An 18,905-nucleotide genomic window follows, 5' to 3' on the forward strand; every position below is an offset into this window, starting at 1 on the left:
TTTCAAGAAATTTAGACCAATCCATCACTATTTATACAGAGCATTCCAGAAGGTGGTGGACGGAACCCAGAGCAATTGGAATGAATTTCCTGGAACAACTTTATTTTTTTTGTGCGCTAAACCACACACGACAACAAAAGCATCACGTGTGACTGAGAAGAAAGGTTTCCCCATTAAGTTTCACTGAATTGCATGGTAAGTATATTTAAGAGCCAGGGTCTTTTTAATACAGTTAAGTTAATTTGTGATTAATCAGTTAAGAAATACAATCCCTTCTCTATTTCTGAATCAATCTACATTTGTTGTGTCCTGATAACCAAGAACACAAAGAGACCAATGAAATCAGCAGTGGACACTGGCAGTACATTGGCTTCAAATAATATTTTTAAAGAGAAACAAATGAGAAAGGATTTGATAGAAGAGATTTCTATATATAGGAAATTAACATTTGAGGTTGGGGACCATGTTTTGTTCATTTGTGAGAAGGAGAACAAGAAAGGGAGAGTCATATCTTAATTACTGATTATATGTAGCTAGAAAGTTACAAATCACATGAATTAATTTAACAGAAGTTCTAGGAATATCATTATATAATCTTGTGTGAGTTCATTGAAATATTTGGTTAATTAATTCTGTGTCATCATTTTTTCACCTATTACTTTGCAAAGTTGCAGTGTGAGTCCTGCAGGAGGTGGGTGCATGTGCCCTGCCTTCCAGAGGGATCCAGTCAAGACAGTAAGGAGAGAGAGAGAGAGCAGCAGCACATGTGTGTACCTGTGATGTTTAGACTCATGTACATTGTATCTGAACAACCCCGTCTGAAAATTTTATAATTATTTGGTTAGGATAAATATTTTGCATTTCTTGAAATGAAACTCTTTAAATACAAATGATGCCATTGAGAGAAGTTAATCTTTAATGGAGATTTCAGGGAAGAATTACAAAATAAATGTAAATAATTCTATTTCTAAAAATATGTTTAGATGCTTGTTTTGGAAATACTGTTGAAAAGGATATTAAAATATTCTTGTTACTGTACTGACATTTCCTAAATTGGAACAATTTTTTTTTAAATTCTTTCTTTTGCTCCATATTTTACGTTGAGATTTCACAGGGGTAGAAATTCTGAGAGGAGTGAATGGTCCACCACCATCTGCTACACCTGGGCCAGGGGGTGGGGAAAGGTGAGGGGCAGCAAAAAACAGTAGCTGTCTGTCAGTATTTCTTACCAGTATTATCCTATGCTGGGAGCCATGTCACACACTGCACCAGGGGCAGGGGTGTGTGGAGCAAGGAAATGAAGGGGGGGCGGGGGAAATTACCTGGGATCCTTCCCATGAGTGGTGCCTGTACCCAGTCTGCTCACACAGCCTGGGGGCTGGGCTCTCACTCCCCTACCCCTGGCCCAGCTACTGAATCCCCACTTCCCACCCCTCCTTCCATCGAGCTGGGACCAGCTCCCCCCACACTGCTGAGTCTGCAGCACAGAGCAGCCCCTGCAGCAGGGCCCCGGTTCTCTCACCTCTGCCCCCATGCTGCCCCCTATGGCTGTTTCACTCCCCTCCATGGGCAGAGACTCCCCCAGGGCAGGAAATGCCCCAGGCGCTCACTGGCCCCCTCACACTCACTGGGCCCCTCTCCTCACCGCTGTCATTTAGACCAGGGGATTGTCCCACATGTGGTCTGTCTCCCCACCCCCTCTAATTACATCCCTTCCCCTTGTGATCTGGGCTCTTCCCTTCCTGATGCTTCAGGCCCCTCCCCACACCACCGTGCCACCCCTGACATTGCACCCATGCCTCTCTGCCCCTGCAGCCTGCTTCCTGCACCCCTTCTCAGCCTCTCTCCCCTCCCCCAGCTCACAGGCCTGGTGCTGGGAACTAAGAGAGGAGGGGGTGGAGGGGGCAGGCAGATGATGCCCTTTAGACCATCCCCAGGAGAACAGACTTGGGGGCTGGTCAGCGCTGGGAGGGGCCAGTCTCTGCTGCAGGTGTCACTGTCAGGGACAGAGATTCCCTCTGGCCTGAGCTGGGACCGGGCAGATGATCAGGGGAGCCGTGTTTTCACCCCCAGTGTTGAGACCAGGACAGAAAAAAGGGCAGAGCATCCCGGAGAAGGTGCCAGTGAAAGTGAAGAGATGGGACCTGTCAGTCACATTGTAAAAGGAGACCTCGCCCGCCTCATAGTCCAGGAAAATCCCCACTCGGCCGGGCCTGATGCTCACTGGGAGGAGGCTCAAGGGATCGGTAAGAGCCTCATATTTCTTACCCCTCAGCCACACAGCCCAGTATCCATCCTCAGGGGAGAGGAAGACCTTCCCCTTCCTGCTCACAGATTCCCTGCAAACCCCAAGAGCCCACTCAGGCTTGTCTCCCACCTCCACCTCCCAGTAACGCTTCCCGCCCTTGAACCCCTCAGAACCCAAGACATTGGGGCCTGTATCAAATCTCTCAGGATTGTTGGGCAGATCCTGTCGTTTGTCTCCGAGTCTCACACTTTTCCGATCCTCAGACAGGTCGAGGTTGGGATTTGCCGTGTCTGGATCCAGAGTCACGTCCACTGGGGAGAGAGTCACAGAGTCAGAACCGGGGGCAGGGGCTGGTCACTGGGATCAAAGAGAAATTAACCTGCGTCCAGTCTAATCGCTGAGGGGTGGGAGTGTTATTGCCTGAGGGGAGTCAGGGCCTGTCTGCCTGTGAGGAGACAATGAGGGGGAAAGGGCGGTGGGGGGGGGGAAAGGTAGGGGTGGGAAGGTGCCAGTGGGCGCGCGGGGGGGGGCAGGCTGATGCTGTGAGTGGAAAGGGGAGGGGCAGGTGACAGGAACAGAGGGGGTGGAGGGACACAGGGGAGGGGCAGAGGAGAGGAGCAGGCACAAGATGTGACGAAGTGGGACTGTTCTTAATGTTTCCTCTGAATATTGTGGGGGTACCTCAGTTTCCCCTATGCAGTTCTTAAGTATCTAGGTGGTGGGATAAAGGTGTATGATCGTTGCAGAGCTCTAGAGGGCAGGTGTGTGCAGGGGTTTGGACACAGAGAATGGCCAACACCCTGTTTCCTGGAAACTGATGGCCTGGGCCCTTCCCCCCTGCAAGGTGAGTGCTAAAGGGTTGGAGAACAAAGAACTCAGGTGACCTCCTGGCCCAGGAAAGGAACAAAGCCCAGAGGAGGAGGGGCTGGAGAGAGTTTTCAGTTTGGGGCTGGCTGGGGACATGGAGTGAAGTGCAGACGTGGTTGTCTGGCTCACTGCCCCCCAAAATGGACCCAGCTGAGGGGTCCTGTTCTCTGCACCTACTAGCTCTGTTTTAGACCATGTTCCTGTCGTCTAATAAACCTTCCGTTTTACTGGCTGACTAAGAGTCACGTCTGAGTGCGAAGTTGGGGTGCAGGACCTTCTGGCTTCCCCAGGAGCCCGCCTGGGTGGACTCGCTGTGGGCAGCGCACAGAGAGGCAGAGGATGCTGAATGCTCCGAGATCAGACCCAGGAAGGTGGCAATTGTGTGAGCTGTGTGTCCTGAAGACAGTCTGCTCACAGAAAGGTGACTTCCCCAGAGTCCTGGCTGGCTTCGTAGGGAGCAGTTCCAGAGCATCACCCGGGGACTCCGGGACACAAGGGCAGTGGGGGGCCAAGGGAAGAAACAGGCACGAGGCGGAGGCGGGGGGGTGTGAAGGGAAGAGCAGGTTCTAGGGTGCTGCAGAGGGTGAGCAGACAGGTGGGCACCTGAGGAAAAGGAGGGGATGGGAGAAGGCACAGGTGACAAGGGGACAAAGAGGGCTGAGGGGTAGGGCAGGTGCCAGAGGGGAATGAGGAGGCAAGGGGTGGGGCAGACCCCAGGGGGCAATAAGGGAGCAAGGGAAAGGTCAGTTATCAAGGGGGAGAGGGGCATGAGGGGTGGGTGCCAGGAAGACAGAGGTGGAGCGGGGGAAGGGATAGGCATCAAAAGGGATGGGGAGGGTTGAGCCGAGGGGCAGATGCAAGGAGGGGAGAGAGGAGAGGGCGGGCACCAGGGGGCATGGTGGGAGTGGGGGAACAGGTGAGCACAGGGGGGTAGAAAGTGGGATATGGAAAAGGGCCGGCCCTAGAGGGGCAGAGAGGTGTGGAGATGTGGGCACCAGTGGGGCAGAGATGGGATGAGGGGAAGGGCTTGGACCAGGGGACCCAAAGGGGGGCAAGGGAAGGGGCTTGCACCAGGCAGGCAGAGGGGGTGCCCAGGATGTGGTTCCAGGGGGTGGCAGGAGGCTGGCCCCTTCCTAAATGAAGAACCAAGGAGAAAGGCTCAGGATCATGACAGGCTCAGAGCTCAGCCATGCCCAGGCCCAAGGGCATAGGTGCCAACTTCCTCTGTTCCTGGGGGGTGCCTGACCCCCGCTCCACCCCAGGCCCTGCCCTCACTCCACCCTTTCCCCCAAGCTCTCACCCCTGCCCTGTCTCTTCCTGCCCCCAGTCCGCCCCCTCTGCCCACCTCTTCCCACCCCTGCTCCTCCTCCTCCTCCCACCCAGCGCCTCCTGCACACCACCAGCTGAACAGCTGATCACGGTGGGTGGGAGGGGCTGGGGAGAAGGGGTAGATGCTGATCCGTGGGGCTGCCGATGGGTGCTGAGCACCCTCTATTTTTTCCCCATGGGTGCTCCAGCCCCGGAGCACTTACGGAGTCGGTGCATATGCCCCAGGAGGCTCATCTTGGTGCGTGGACGGGAGGGACAAGGGGCTCAGGTCACACGAGAATATTCTGGAGCAGTGAGGGATCCTGTGGGGGGCAGTTGATGCTGCTGCCACTTGCTCACAGTCCCGTGTTCCTGGCACTACTTCAGGTGCCACTTTTAATGCCCCCGCCATGATGGGCAGCCCGGTGTGATGGACGGGATGGGGAGCAGCAGGCCCCCCTCTAAGGCAAGAGCTGTAACTCCTCCTTAGCAGTATCCCAAGAGAATAACAATGTTATTGAGGGTTCCACTTCACCACTTTCATGCATAGAACCAAGGCACTTCCCAGAAAGAGAAACCGCACTCAGAACGGTGACATCTGCTGAATTGGACAGGGGAGCATCAAACCACCCAATCCCTGAACACAAGGGCATGCCCGGAGGAGGGTTCTGAAGGGAAGCAAATCTTAATGTGCACATCCCGGGCAGCACGTTCACAGCTCCAGCATGTGCAGTGGCATACTCCCACCATTGCACTCCAGTGCAAATCCTTCACTCTGACCTCAGGCGTTCCTCCGCGCCAATATCCCGTCTCCCTCCTTCCCGCCTCAGTTACACGGATGAAGGGGAAGGCAAAAGAAGAACTGGTTAAATAAAAATCTAACTCTTTTTTTGTTGTTTCCTTCTTTCAAAAGTTTTCAGTGAAAACATGAACAACTTTTTCTCAGGTTTTGTTTAACTGAAAAAACAAAAAATCTGGTAAAAATGAAAAAAATCAAGTGACACTCAGAATAGACCCAGGCTCCAAGTCACTTATTTCTCCTGCACTGGGAAGCCAACCTGCAATGCTCTGCGATCTGCTATCGCCTGGCAGGGGGACGACACTCACGGCAGAACAGGACATTGGTGTTGGAAGAAGGGGCATAGCATTTTTGACCAGCTATAGTGAAAAGTCTCAGAGCTGGACCATTTAGCTGGGGTGGCTCCTCCCCGGACCCCTCTGTGGTGTCTGGGGTTCTCCTCAGGCCAGGGGAAAGGAGAGGGGACAGGCAGGGGTGACCCTTGGCTCAGGCTAGTTGGCACTGGCCTCTCACATCCTGTCTCCAGGGGCAGGCAGGGGCTGCCAGGAAAGCGGAACTGCAGCAGTCAGCTGGTGTTGTAGGCAGGAGTCTGAGCAGCCTGTTTATTCCAGTACTGCAGGCAGCTGCCACAGGCTGCTGCTCATTCTTGCTGGGAGTGCCAGGCCTGGGACAATGCCCCCAGCTGTTCCATCTGCTCCACTCCTGACAGCCACTTATATGGCACATGTTGGTGACTTTGAGATGTCTTGTCAATGCTGAATATGGCAACCGTTACAGCTAGTGGCCAGTGCCTGGGGCAACAAACTAGGAGACCTTAGTTCTGTTCCTGGCTCTGGTCTGACCTTGGGCATGTCTTTGTGCCTCAGTTTCCCCTCTGGAATGCTGGGACAATGAAAACTTCCTCCTTGTAAAGCACTTTGCAAGTTGTGGCTGAATAACTCCATATAAGAGCCAAGTGTTGTTCCCTTTCTGAATTATATGTAATGCTAACAGTTCACAGCCCCTGGGGACCGAGCAGTGATTGGATTTTTACCAGCAATGCAGATGTGCTGGAACTAGAGGTGCTGGGGGTGTGGCAGGAACCCCTGGCTTGAAGTGGTTTCCATCATATACAGGGTGTATAGTTTGGTTCAATGACTCTGAGCACGCCCACTGTACAAATTGTTCCAATGTCACTGCAGGAGTTGGTACATTTACTTCACAGGCTTTTTCAGTGTTAAATTATCAAAGGCAGAGTCCCTGAATTTAAGTGCCCCTTTTTCATAGGGGGCCCAGTATTAACGTATTGGCCTCTATGTATCATAGCACTTTTAGTACCTTTGGCTGGAAGAGCCCAGAGGAACCTGGCACTTGGATTTAGGAATGGGGAAACATGGGTGCTTTTCAGGTTGCAGATAGGAAAACCTACAGAGCCCCTGCTGCATTAGTGTTAACTTACCTGTGAATTCCCTCAGCACTTCCATCATGCCGGGGACTCTGTATGCATCCTTCAGTTCAGCAGCACTGAACTCTGGTCCCTGCAGCCTCACCTGCTCACTCCTAAGGAGAACACAGTCCAGTTATCGACGCTCAGCACAGGCACCCTTGCAATGGGCTTGATATAAATTGATGGTAAACTGAACATGGAATCTCACCTGGCCAGTGTGCCCTTTACATCCTACGGAGACAGTAAATAAGGAAGTGTTAGTGTTGTACTGTTCAGCTGTTAGACGAATAGAATCATAGGACTGGAAGGGACCTCAAGCGGCCATCTAGTTCAATCCCCTGCACTCATGGCAGGACTAAGCACCATCTAGACCATCCCTGACAGGTGTTTGTTTAACCTGCTCTTAAAAATCTCCAATAATGAAGATTCCACAACCTCCCTAGGCAATTTATTCCAGTGTTTAACCACCCAGACAGTTAGAAAGTTTTTCTTAATGTCCACCCTAAACCTCCCTTGCTGCAATTTAAGCCCATAGCATCTTGTCCTATTCTCAGAGGTTAAGGAGAATAATTTTTCTCCCTCCTCCTTGTAACAACCTTTTAGGTACTTGAAAACTGTTCTCATGTCCCCTCTCAGTCTTCTCTTCTCCAGACTAAACAAACCCAGTTCTTTCAATCTTCACTCACAGGTCATGTTTTCTAAACCTTTAATCATTTTTGTTGCTCTTCTCTGGACTTTTTCCGATTTGTCCACATCTTTCCTGAAATGTGGTGCCCAGAACTGGACACAATACTCCAGTTGAGGCCTAATCAGCGTGGAGTAAAGTGGAAGAATTACTTTTCATTTCTTACTTACAACACTCGTGCTAATACATCCCAGAATGATGTCTGCTTTTTTTGCAACAGTGTTACACTGTTGACTCATATTTAACTTGTGGTCCACTCCTTCCTAGGCAGTCATGTCTCATTTTGTATGTGTGCAACCGATTGTTCCTTCCTAAGTGGAGTACCTTGCATTTGTCCTTATTGAATTTCATCCTATTTAGCTCAGACCTTTTCTCCAGTTTGTCCAGATCATTTTCAATTTTAATCCTATCCTCCAAAGCACTTGCAACCCCTCCCAGCTTGGTATCATCTGCAAACTTTATAAGTGTACTTTCTATGCCATTATCTAAATCATTGATAAAGATATTGAACAGAACCCAAAACTGATCCTTGCGGAACCCTACTCTTTATGCCCTTCCAGCATGACTGTGAACCACTGATAAATTGAAATGGTTATCAAACCAGTTATGCACCCACCTTATAGTCACTCCATCTAGGTTGTATTTCACTAGTGTGTTAATGAGAAGGTCATGCAAGACTATAACAAAAGTCTTACTAAAGTCTAGATATACCACATCTACCGCTTCCCCCATCCACAAGGCTTGTTACCCTGTTAAAGAAAGCTATCAGGTTGGTTTGACACTATTTGTTCTTGACAAATCCATGCTGACTGTTACTTATCAACTTATTATCTTCTAGATGTTTGCAAATTGATTCCTTAATTATTTGCTCCATTATCTTTCCAGGTACAGAAGTTAAGCTGACTGGTTTGTAAGTCCCTGTGTTGTCTTTATTTCCCTTTTTATACATTGGCACTGTATTTGCCCTTTTGCAGTCTTCTGGAATGTCTCCCATCTTCCATGACTTTTCAAAGATAATAACTAATGGCTCAGATATCTACTCAGTAAGCTCCTTGAGTATTCTAGGATGCATTTCATCAGGCCCTCGTGACTTGAAGATATGTAACCTGTCTATTTAATTTTTAACTTGTTCTTTCCCTATTTTAGCTTCTGATCCTACCTCATTTTCACTGGCATTCACTATGTTAGATGTCCAATCACCACCAACCTTCTTGGTGAAAACCGAAACAAAGAAGTCATTAAGCACCTCTGCCATTTCCACATTTTCTGTTATTGTTTTTCCCTCTTCATTGAGTAATGGGCCTACCCTGTCCTTGGTCTTCCTCTTGCTTCTAATGTATTTGTAGAATGTTTTCTTGTTACCCTTTATGTCTCTAGCTAATTTGATCTCGTTTTGTGCCTTGGCCTTTCTAATTTTGTCCCTACATACTTGTGTTATTTGTTTATATTCATCCTTTGTAATTGGACCTAGTTTCCACTTTTTGTAGGACTCTTTTTAGATTTTTAGATCATTGAAGATCTCCTGGTTAAGCCAGCGTGGTCTCTTGCCATACTTCCTATCTTTCCTATGCAGTGTGATAGTTTGCTCTTGAGTCCTTCATAATGTCTCTTTGAAAAACTTCCAACTGTCTTCAGTTGTTTTTCCTCTTAGACTTGCTTCCCATGGGGTTTTACCTACCAACTCCCTGAGTTTGCTAAAGTCTGCCTTCTTGAAATCTATTGTCTTTATTGTGCTGGTCTCCCTCCTACCATTCCTTAGAATCATGAACTCTTGTCATTTCATGATCACTTCCACCCAAGCTGCCTTCCACTTTCAAATTCTCAACCAGTTCCTCCCTGTTTGTCAAAATCAAATCTAGAACAGCCTCCCACCTAGTAGCTTTCTCCACCTTCTGAAATAAAAAATGGTCTCCAATACATTCCAAGAACTTGTTGGATAATCTGTGCCCTGCTGTGTTGTTTTCCCAACAGATGTCTGGGTAGCTGAAGTCCCCCATCACCACCAAGTCCTGTGCTTTGGATGATTTTGTTAGTTGTTTAAAAAATGCCTCATCCATCTCTTCTTCCTGGTTAAGTGGTCTGTAGTAGACCCCTACCATGACATCTCCCTTGTTCACAGAACGGCTTGTTAATTTTCTCTGTTCCCTGAGACTTTGCAGAAAACACCTGCTGCTCTGAGTTACATTGAGATTTGTAATAATTAGGTAATAATAACTGAATGGTGTATGATTACAATGGTGCTCATGCACAACGCCAGCCCCAGAGAAGTGCAGACAGATGCATGACTCATCAGTCACTAATGGTACCAGAGGGTGCACTGGGTCACTAAATGGTGTATTAACTATTTGAAAACAACAATAAGAGAAATTTAATTTTCACAAAAATATTGTGCAGATTTTCCAGCTACTGTGCTGAGCTGCCAAAATAAATCACAAGATTAGAAAAAGCCACTATCTAAATCATGCTTATACAGGTGTTAAATAGCAACTGTAGTGCAAAAAGTGATGGTAAAACTGGCCTCTAGAGGCTGCAAATACTGGATAAAATGTGCTGACCTTACTGTGAAAATGTGTCTTCTAACTGCCCTACCAATAACAAAGTTCCGCTCTGCTGACTGGTGGAAAGAGAGAACTTTATCTTGATGCCTACACTTGATGATGTTGGGAGGTGCTCTGATACCATGGTGATGGGCACCATGTAAGAACCTAGGAATGTTGATTGGCTAATCTTTTAGGGCAAGGGTAGTCAATTATTGTTTGTAAAGGTCCAAATTTCTTGGTCAAAGGTCCAGACTCCAGAGAGAATAACCAAAATAAATAAATAAAATAACAATAATGATAATAAGTAAATAAAATATTTCGGGGCTGTTCAAAAGCATCTGGCAGTCCAGATTTGGCCCACAGTCCGCCTATTGACTACCCCTGTTTTTAGGGGCGGGGCTGTGTCTTTCTGGGTACTGGAAGGCATCCAGCAGTTGGTGGGTGCTACCCTGATAGGAACATTAAAACCAGTCAATGGGAGCTAGGTGCCTAACTTATTTGATGCTTTGGAAAACCTCATAAGGTGCCAATCTGCATCGCTAGGCACCTACATACTTCTGAAAATCTGGCCCTAAGTCATTCTTCAAAATGAGATGTGGGCTTCGAAGTCACTTAGTGTTTTTGATCATTCTACCCTTAGGTCCCTAACTATAGGGAGCCAAATTTGAACATTTTGGCCTAAATATTGCTAATAATGGTGTGTAATACTATAAATCTGTGGCACTATGTAAATAAATAGTAAATCAGTAATAATAATGATAATGGGGGGGCGGGGGGGAGAAGAGTCTGTATTTGTCTCCATGGCTGTGGAAAATCGAAACTAAAGGGGAACTTTGTACAACTCACCTGCAGCAGCTCAGTGGCCAGTTGCTGGCACTTCTCCTCCATCTCTGAGATCAGCTGCTGAAGAGAGGAGCTTTGCTGGGTGAGTTTGGTTACATTCTCATTTAGTTTCTTCAGAGTCTCCCTCTCTTCCTCGGCCAGTCTCTGGAGAGAGAGTTTCTTTTCCTCATTCAGAAGCAGTTGTATTTTCCCAAATTCAGACAAGATTCGCTGTTTCTGACACTTTACTCTTTCCTTTAGTGAATAAAAATGAACAAGCAAACCCATAAATATCAGCAGAATTATCAAGTGTATAAGGCCATTTTGGGCGAAGTACATTAGATTTGAATGAATGTTCAGAGATTCATATTTTAAGGCCAGAAGGGACCATTGTAGTCATCTAGTCTGACTCCCTGCCTGGCACAGGACAGAAAATTACACCAAGGGGTTCCTGCATCAAGCCCATAACTTCTGAGTAAATAGTCAGTAAAGCAGGGGGACTGGATTCTGCGTCTCCCACTTCCTAGGTGGATACCCCAACCGCTGGGCTATAGACCCATTCTCTTTTACACTCTGGCCCAATGACTGTATAAGTATTTACACACAGTGGAACAATTTCAACAGAAGAGACTTGCCTTCCACCGACTCTTCCCATAACTCTCCTGAGAAGTGTGAGATTCCCCTGTTCCAATCCTTTCTGCCCTCCAGGCCAAGGGGAAAATCTCCCACATCCCACGTGAATGCTCTAACCACTGGGCTAAAAGTTATAAGAGAGGCACCATCCTACCCCATTCATTGTACAGGGAGCTGAGGCCCCTAAGCCACTGATTTTCCAGGTGTCTTAAGCTTTGGTGTTGTAACACCTAAGTCCCTTTGTGGATCTGGGCCAGAGTCACCTTCAAGTAACAATTAGATCCTTAACTCTGCCCCCACTTGAGACAACCAACCCAAAACTCATATTTGGGAAAAAGCAACCCCCACTACCCATCCTTTCATTACACTAGATATTCATCAGGAAATGGAAAATGTCCATAAAAGGAAAGATGGGAAAGAATTAGCATCTAAAAAACAGATCATCATATGGTGTTGGGGATGCAGTCTCCAGAATCCCTTGATCAAATGCCCCTAAATTTGCCCCATGTATTCTGCACTGGTCCCTCAACAAACAACAATTTTCAAACCAATCTGAGCATGTCTGGGGATTGTAGAGCACTTTGAATGGCAGCTTTACACTGAAATGGTGTTTCAGCCTTAAGTGTGGTGCAGTAACACTGCCCCTAAACGTGTATAACTCCACTAGACTTACTAGGGCCGATTCCCCTCTCATTGACCCAGTGTAAATCAGGAGTAACCCTATCCATGCTAATGGGGCTATTGCAGTGTAAAGCTGGTGTGAGCGAGAGCAGGGCTACCCCAGTGAGCAGGGTCAGTGTAAAATTGACCAAATCAGAACAGCGGCATTTTACACAGATTTGGCCCTGCTGTAAATGCTGACACAAGGGGTGAGACAGGGAAGAGTCTGGCCCTCTGCCTTCCTACTGGCCTTGATCCAGAAGGGGCTTCTGCAATAGAAATACAGATGAATAAAATATGGATTTATCTGGGCCTCATTTGCATTTTGAGTCAGGGTAAATCAATGTATTATTGTTAAGTGCCATGTAGATCTGCTAATTTTGCACTTCCATTACCCTCCATATTCCTCAGGCCAAACATTTTCAGGAATTAAAGTCTGATTATAATAATAAACAGGGTTTATTTGTTTTAATGCTATGCTCGTGTTGTCTATTTTTATCGAGAGTCTCTCGTAAATTCTTTAAAACACCTAAATGAAATGAGAGATTAAACCAAACCGCAGACACTTACTTTCCACTCTTTTGGTTTATTTTGCTCTCTGGATTCCAGCTTTGAAATCTCCTCTCTCGCTTTCTTCAGAAGCTCAATGTCATTGTGGAGTTTCACCTGTGGGGAAAACGATGCCTGGAGAATTCTGCTGGAGTGAGTCAGAGCCCTGGGGATTCCTCACCCATGGGTGGAAGGAGGGGTTTGTGGCCAAGCACAAGCCAGCAGTGAAGGGACCTGGGTTCTGTCCCCAGCTCTGCCACAGACAGAGCTGATTTGAGTGACCCTGGGGCTCTCTGCCGAGCTGTTGTATTGGGTCCGCAAACTGCCAGATCCAAGATTCAGGGTGGTGATTTTCTGCTCACCTGCCATGCCTTGTGGGGCAATGAAGGGTTTGTGGAAGGGGCTCAGGGAGTAGTGGTGTCATATAAGGAAGAACCTGTTCAGCGCCCAGTGGGACACCCCCCCTCCCCAGCTTGTCCTGATTGGCAGGAGGTGGGGGAGTGCCACTCAAACACAGAGAATTAACTCTGATCCCAGGGAGGGTTTGAGCCAATGAGCCGGGGGACCAGACTGGGAAATTCAGAAGGAAATCAAAGAAAGAAGGAAAGGGAAAGGCCTTGGGTGAGGGGCCAGAGGAAGCTGCTTGGAGGAGAGGCAGTTGCTTTGCAAAAGGGGACTCCTGTAAGCGCTCAGCCTGGAGCTGAGACCACAAAACTGACACTCCATCCTGTGCACAGGTACACCAACAGACACTGGTCGTCAGTGGGCGGGATCGAACCCGGGACTTTTGGAGTTGAGTGCATGAGCCTCTACCACGTGAGCTGAAAGCCAGCTGGCTCTTAACTAAGGCTGTAGAGCGGACTCATTTTATCTCTCTCTCTAAGTGGTCTTGCTGCCACTAGATGGGCCACAACACCACACCCAGAATGTGTGTGTGTGTTATACACACACCCACACCCCAGGCCAGCCCCAGACCAGAGCCCACAGACAGGCTGGACTGGCCCAAGGGGCTAGAGGATTGGACTGGCGTGGGACAGGGAGCCTGAGTGTCTAGCCAGGCATGGGGGTGGGGAGGGAAGAGATGTGTGCTGTGCCAGGGTGAGGGAATCTGTGTAACCCCTGCTAGAGAGCCTGACCTGGATCTGCTCCTGCTCTGTCTGGGTTAGAGAAACGTGTTGTGCTCTTGGTGCTTGTTCCAGGGGTTAACTCCACCCCCTAGGATGGAGGGATTGTGTTTGTGTCAAGGTGTGTGGCTGGGACCCCTTCCCCAGTGCTGGGAACCCCACTGACAGACCTTGGGCTCCAGCCCACAGCACTGGAGCACGAGCATCACACTGGCTTTTAAACTGCTTCAGCCAGTTCGGCAGCTCTGTCTGCACCAACCCTGGACAAACAAACTCCTCATGTGGATCTTGGGCAGCTCACACAGGGCCTGCTCCCCTTAAACCCCGTGGATAAACTCCCAGTGGTGTCAGTGAGGGCAGAACTGGGCCCGTCCCCTCTCTGTGCCTTGGGTCCCTGTGTGCAAAGCAAGGTGAACAGGGCAGGGCTCTGTGGCTAGACCCACTGTCTGTGTGGGGTCTGCGAGCCCGGGATGGGAAGCCGCATGCTGTGTGCAAGTACAAAGCATTACTGTTGCTTTAATTTCTTGTAAGAGCAAGAGACCACGGGGGAGTGAAAACAATAGTCAGAACGTTCATAGATGCCCTGCACGGGCTGGAGGGCTGCCATGCAGAGTTTCAAGTCGGAGACGTTCTAATATGTTCAGTGGGTGAAATCCTGGTCTGATTGACATCAGTGGGGCCAGGATCCACAAAGGGACTTTGACATTGCGACACTCGGCATTGCAATGCCTAACTTTTAAGATCCTCAAATACCTTAGGAACAACACTGTGATCCACAAAGCCTGAGTTAGGGGCTACGCTCCCTGTACAATGCATGAGGAGAGACAGCACCTTAGCCTGAGATCCACAAACCCCAGCATGCCGGGGTGGGAGCTGCCTAAGCTAGCAAATGAGAAGTGTTGATGAGAGATGCCCTAAATCCCCCGATTCAGGGAGATAGACACCTTACTCCAGGCTGCAGGGAGGCATCTATCTCTGCCAGTGACCCCCAGCCAGGAAGCCATCTCCTGGAGTCACGTGGTTGGACGCCCAGGCTGTTTCTTGGGGGAATGAGCTATGAGTCTGCCTCACTCCACACAAAACAGCTGGAGGAGGAGAAGCCACCTGCTTTATAACTGTTAGTCTAGTGGTTGGCACACTCAGCTGGGATGTAAGAGACCCAGGTTCAATTCCCCCCTCTCTGCCTCATGATGAGAAAGGAGACACATCTGGTCATGGAAATTGTATGGCGGGCCATGAATGCTCAAAACACTGGGGATTGGGGTGTGGGAGGGAGTGAGGGCTCCGGCTGGGGGTGTGGGCTCTGGGGTGGGGCCAGAAATGAGGATGCAGAGGAGGCTCCGGGCTGGGGCTGGGGCAGGGGATTGGGGTGTGTGTGTGTGTGTGATGATGGGTCCAGCTGAGGGTGCAGGCTCTGGGGTGGGACTGGGAATGAAGGGTTTGGGGTGCAGGAGGGTGCTCCAGTCTGGGACCGAGGGGTTCGGAGGGCAGGAGGGGGATCAGGGCTGGGGCAGGGGGTTGGGGCATGGGAGAAGGTCAGGGGTGAAGGCTTCAGGTGATGTTTATCTCAAGCAGTTCCTGGAAGTAGTGAAATGTGCCCTCTTCGGCTCCTACATGGAGGCATGGCCAGGCTGCTCTGTGCCCTGCCCCATCCGCAAGTGCCGCCCCTGCAGCTCCCGGAAGCAGCGGCATGTCCCCTCTCTGGCTCCTACGCAGACGTGCGGTGCTGGCCAGGTGGCTCTACGCGCTTCCCCATAGGTAGGTGCCGCCCCTGTATCTCCCATTGGCTGTGGTTCCTGGCCAATGGGAGCTGCAGGAAAGTGTTGGGGGCGGGGGCAGCATGCGCAGCTCCCTGGCTGCCCCTACATGTAGGAGCTGGAGGGGGGATATGCTGCGGTTTCCGAGAGCCGTGCAGAGCCACAGCATGCATGGAGCAGGGAAAGCCCTTGACTCCGCTCCCTGTCTGGAGGGCCAGAGCGGGGCAAGCCCCAGGCCCCACTCCCCGGCACGAGCTCCAGGGCTGGATTAAAACGTCTGATGTGCTGGATGTGGCCCACGAGCTGTAGTTTGCCCACCCCTGCTCTAACCACTTGGAATGTTTAAAGTGGGGCTCCCTCCATCTCTCCTGTTGAAGCTGTTCCACTTTGGGTAAATAAAGAGGCTCTTGATTGCGGTGACACCTAAAACTGGGTCTTAGGTTTCAATGTACCTTTGTGGATCCAGGATCCAGGTCTGGGAGTTTTCCATTGACTTCAATAGGGCCAGGATTTCACCCAGTGTATTTAGAAGACTCCTAGCTGTCATGGCTAAACTCCATGTAATTTTAAAATTAAATATAAGCTGAGTCAGAATGGGCTCTACCCTGACACCTGGTGGTGAGCTGTGGAAAAGGCCTTCAGGGGCTGATCTCGTTTGCATGGGCACACCCACCCTGCCTAGCATAATGGGACCGCTTGCCCAAATGGTCACTTTGGCTGCTGTGGGATCCCCAGTCTCTCTGTTATTGGGGCAGGAGTAATAAAGTGTTGTTATCCTGATTATGTGACTCAAGGACAGTAGAACTGTACTTGGCATTTTATGACAGAGGGACTCGCCCTCACCTAAGTAGCGCTTGTTAGGCAAGGGACATGGGTTCCAAAACCCTGTGAATTGAGAGAGAGGTTGGAGATGGTCCTATGCAATGTCTTTATAGTGTAATGACAGGGCTAATTTTGACTCCCTTAGAAGTCTTGTTACATGCTGCAGAACTGAAATTAGATCTGAACATTAGACCTACTCTAGGCTAGTGGTGTACCAGTACTGAGGCTCCCCTACTAGCAGCTGAAATCACTAAAGAGCTGCAGTTATTAAGAGCTAAAATCACTGAAAGCTGTGTTAAGGGGTGGGGGGCTGAAGACATATTGGTGAGTGGCTAGTAGAGGGGAGTGGCTCACAGTAAAGATTACAGCAGAACCCCATTGTGGGGCTGCACTGACCAGGGACAGAAATTGTAGGAGGGGGTGACTTTTGGGTTGCTGGACTCAAGAACCAAAGGGAAAGGACCCAGCCCAATCTGCTTGGGGGTGGGTCTTCTGGTTCATGGTTTGTGTTTATGAACCCTAGTTGTGGTGTTTTCCCAATTTAATGCTGAGTTGTTTACCTCATGTTGTTAAAGATTTTTGCTATACTGAGACTCTGTGCTTGTGAGAGGGGAAGTATTGCCTCTTTGAGGTGCCCAGCTGTGTGTGTGTAATTTTCCCAGGTCAATGGGTGAAGGCTCCAGCCGGTTTTGCATGGTATTGTTGAAAGGGAACCCCTGTGTACTGAACCCAGCCCTTGCTGCTGTCAACTTGGCCTGGCAGAGGGGTTACATAAACTTACCCTGCAGTGACTTAATTTCTCCTGACTATTTAGAAATAAATAATGTTTCCTACCTTGTATTGCTGTGCAGCCTTCTCGATGGGCACCAGTGTGTGAGTTCTGTGCTCCTGGATTTTATCACAAACCAGACAAATCACCTCATCATCATTTTCACAGAACAGCTTGTCTTTGTCCTTGTGTTGCCTGCAGACTATCTGCTTTTTTAGGTCTTCAGATTTTATCCCTAATTGCTGAATATTTTCCACTATGCTGGCAAGCTGCCTGTTGGTCTGGAAATTCTCTTTCTTGATATTTTTCCTGCATTGTGGACAGAAAACTCCGTCTGTTTCCATTTTCCTTTGTTCATAGTGCTCTGTGATACAAACTCGGCAGAAGTTGTGTTCACAGTCTATGCTCACTGGATCCTTGAAGTAACCCAGACAGATGGGACAGACCACTTCTTCCAGTACCTTCCTCAAAGAATGGGTAGAGGCCATGGCTGTGGGAATGTAAGTGTTTCAGTGATCAGTTTCATTTCCTGACTTATACCCTAACTGCAAATTAGATGACATTTTAACAGTGAGGGTAGTAAACCATTGGAACAGCTTCTTAAGGGAAATGGCAGCATTTGTCATCAAGTCTTTAAACTGTCATTAGATGCATTTCTAAAATATTTGCTGTACACTGAACCTAATGTTAAGGAAAAGTTAACATATGTGACTCCATTTTGGTCAATGGTGGGCCCCACCTCCGTCTAGAAGCAAGCACATTATGTACCAGGAGGAGTGTTCCTTAGATACTGCATTTTTGTGAAACACTTTTTCTTGTTTTTAGCTTGCCTTGATTTCCGGTATTTGTTTTTTGTTTGTTTTTAACTTTTTACTTTTTGGCCTTTAATGTGGAGCCTTCTATTTTAATAATAAAAGTTACTAATGCATTGCTTTCGGACCATGCTGTGTAATTAACATACTAGTTTAGCATGAGGAATGCACCTAGCAGGAATAGATGGTAAATAAGAAAAGGGTTTGTTTATTGGCTAAGGTTTCTGATGCACGAGGGCAACATGCTTTGCTGAAAGGTATATAACCTTTGTATAATCTGCATTTGGGGTCCCCTCCTGACTAGCAGAGGGGCACCAAGCTCGAGGGTAATAAACTTAGCATTTTTTAGGAACTCTGCAGTTGTGGACTTTTTCGTGTGCCTCAGCCTAGATTCAAACTGTGCATGGCCTAACAGGTATAATTCGCATAAGTTCTGTGCGTGACCTATCAGGTATAATCCGCAGCAGTTTTGTGCGTGACCTATCAGGTATAATTCGTAACACTAAGAACATAAGAACAGCCATACTAGATCAGACCACTGGTTCATCTAGCCCAGTATCATGACCTCTGACAGTGGCCAATGCAGGTGCCCCAGAGGGAATTAATAGAACAGATAATCATCAAGTGATCCATCCCCTGTCACTCATACCCAGCTTGTGGCAAACAGAGACTAGGGACACCATCCCTGCCCATCCTGGCTAATAGCCATTGATGGACCTATCCTTCATCAATTTATCTAGTTCTTTTTTGAACCACATTATAGTCTTGGCCTTCACAACGTCCCCTGGCAAGGAGTTCCACAAGTTGACTGTGTATTGTGTGAAGAAACACTTCCTTTTGTTTGTTTTAAACCTGCTGTCTACTAATTTCATATGGTGACCCCTAGTTCTTGTGTTATGTGAAGGAGAAACTGACATTTCCTTATTCACTTTCTCCGCACCCATCACGATTTTATAGACTCTATCACATCCCCCTTAGTTGTCTCTTTTCCAAGCGGAAAAGTCCCAATCTTTTTAATGTCTCCTCACACGGAAGGAGTTCCATACCTCCTAATAATTTTTTTGCCCCTCTCTGTACCTTTTCC

At 48.5% G+C, this 18,905-nt stretch overlaps 1 protein-coding gene and 1 pseudogene across 2 annotated transcripts in view; both read right to left on the bottom strand.

Moving 5' to 3' along the window:
• LOC144275109 (uncharacterized) overlaps positions 1-18,905 on the bottom strand; it is an 807,364-nt pseudogene that overhangs the window by 121,102 nt on the left and 667,357 nt on the right. The window lies entirely within an intron of this gene.
• On the bottom strand, positions 2,000-17,497 carry LOC144274858 (E3 ubiquitin-protein ligase TRIM21-like). Its single transcript, XM_077833960.1, has 6 exons — positions 17,075-17,497; positions 12,559-12,654; positions 10,720-10,950; positions 6,857-6,879; positions 6,661-6,761; positions 2,000-2,559 (listed from the first exon to the last, which is right to left on the bottom strand). Exons 1-6 carry the CDS (start codon positions 17,495-17,497, stop codon positions 2,000-2,002), a joined length of 1,434 nt encoding a protein of 477 aa, XP_077690086.1.

Source organism: Eretmochelys imbricata, chromosome 14 (assembly GCF_965152235.1).
Source record: "Eretmochelys imbricata isolate rEreImb1 chromosome 14, rEreImb1.hap1, whole genome shotgun sequence".
NCBI classification, from domain to species: Eukaryota; Metazoa; Chordata; order Testudines; family Cheloniidae; genus Eretmochelys; species Eretmochelys imbricata.

What these genes read in the sequence shown, in the direction of transcription:
- LOC144274858 (XM_077833960.1), bottom strand. Translation starts at nt 17,497, where the DNA reads ATGGCCTCTACCCATTCTTTGAGGAAGGTACTGGAAGAAGTGGTCTGT. An exon ending in TGGCCACTGAGCTGCTGCAG is followed by an intron (nt 6,880 to 10,719) that starts GTGAGTTGTACA and finishes CTGTCTCCGTAG; the next exon opens with GATGTAAAGGGCACACTGGC. An exon ending in GTAAAGGGCACACTGGCCAG is followed by an intron (nt 6,762 to 6,856) that starts GTGAGATTCCAT and finishes TGTTCTCCTTAG; the next exon opens with GAGTGAGCAGGTGAGGCTGC.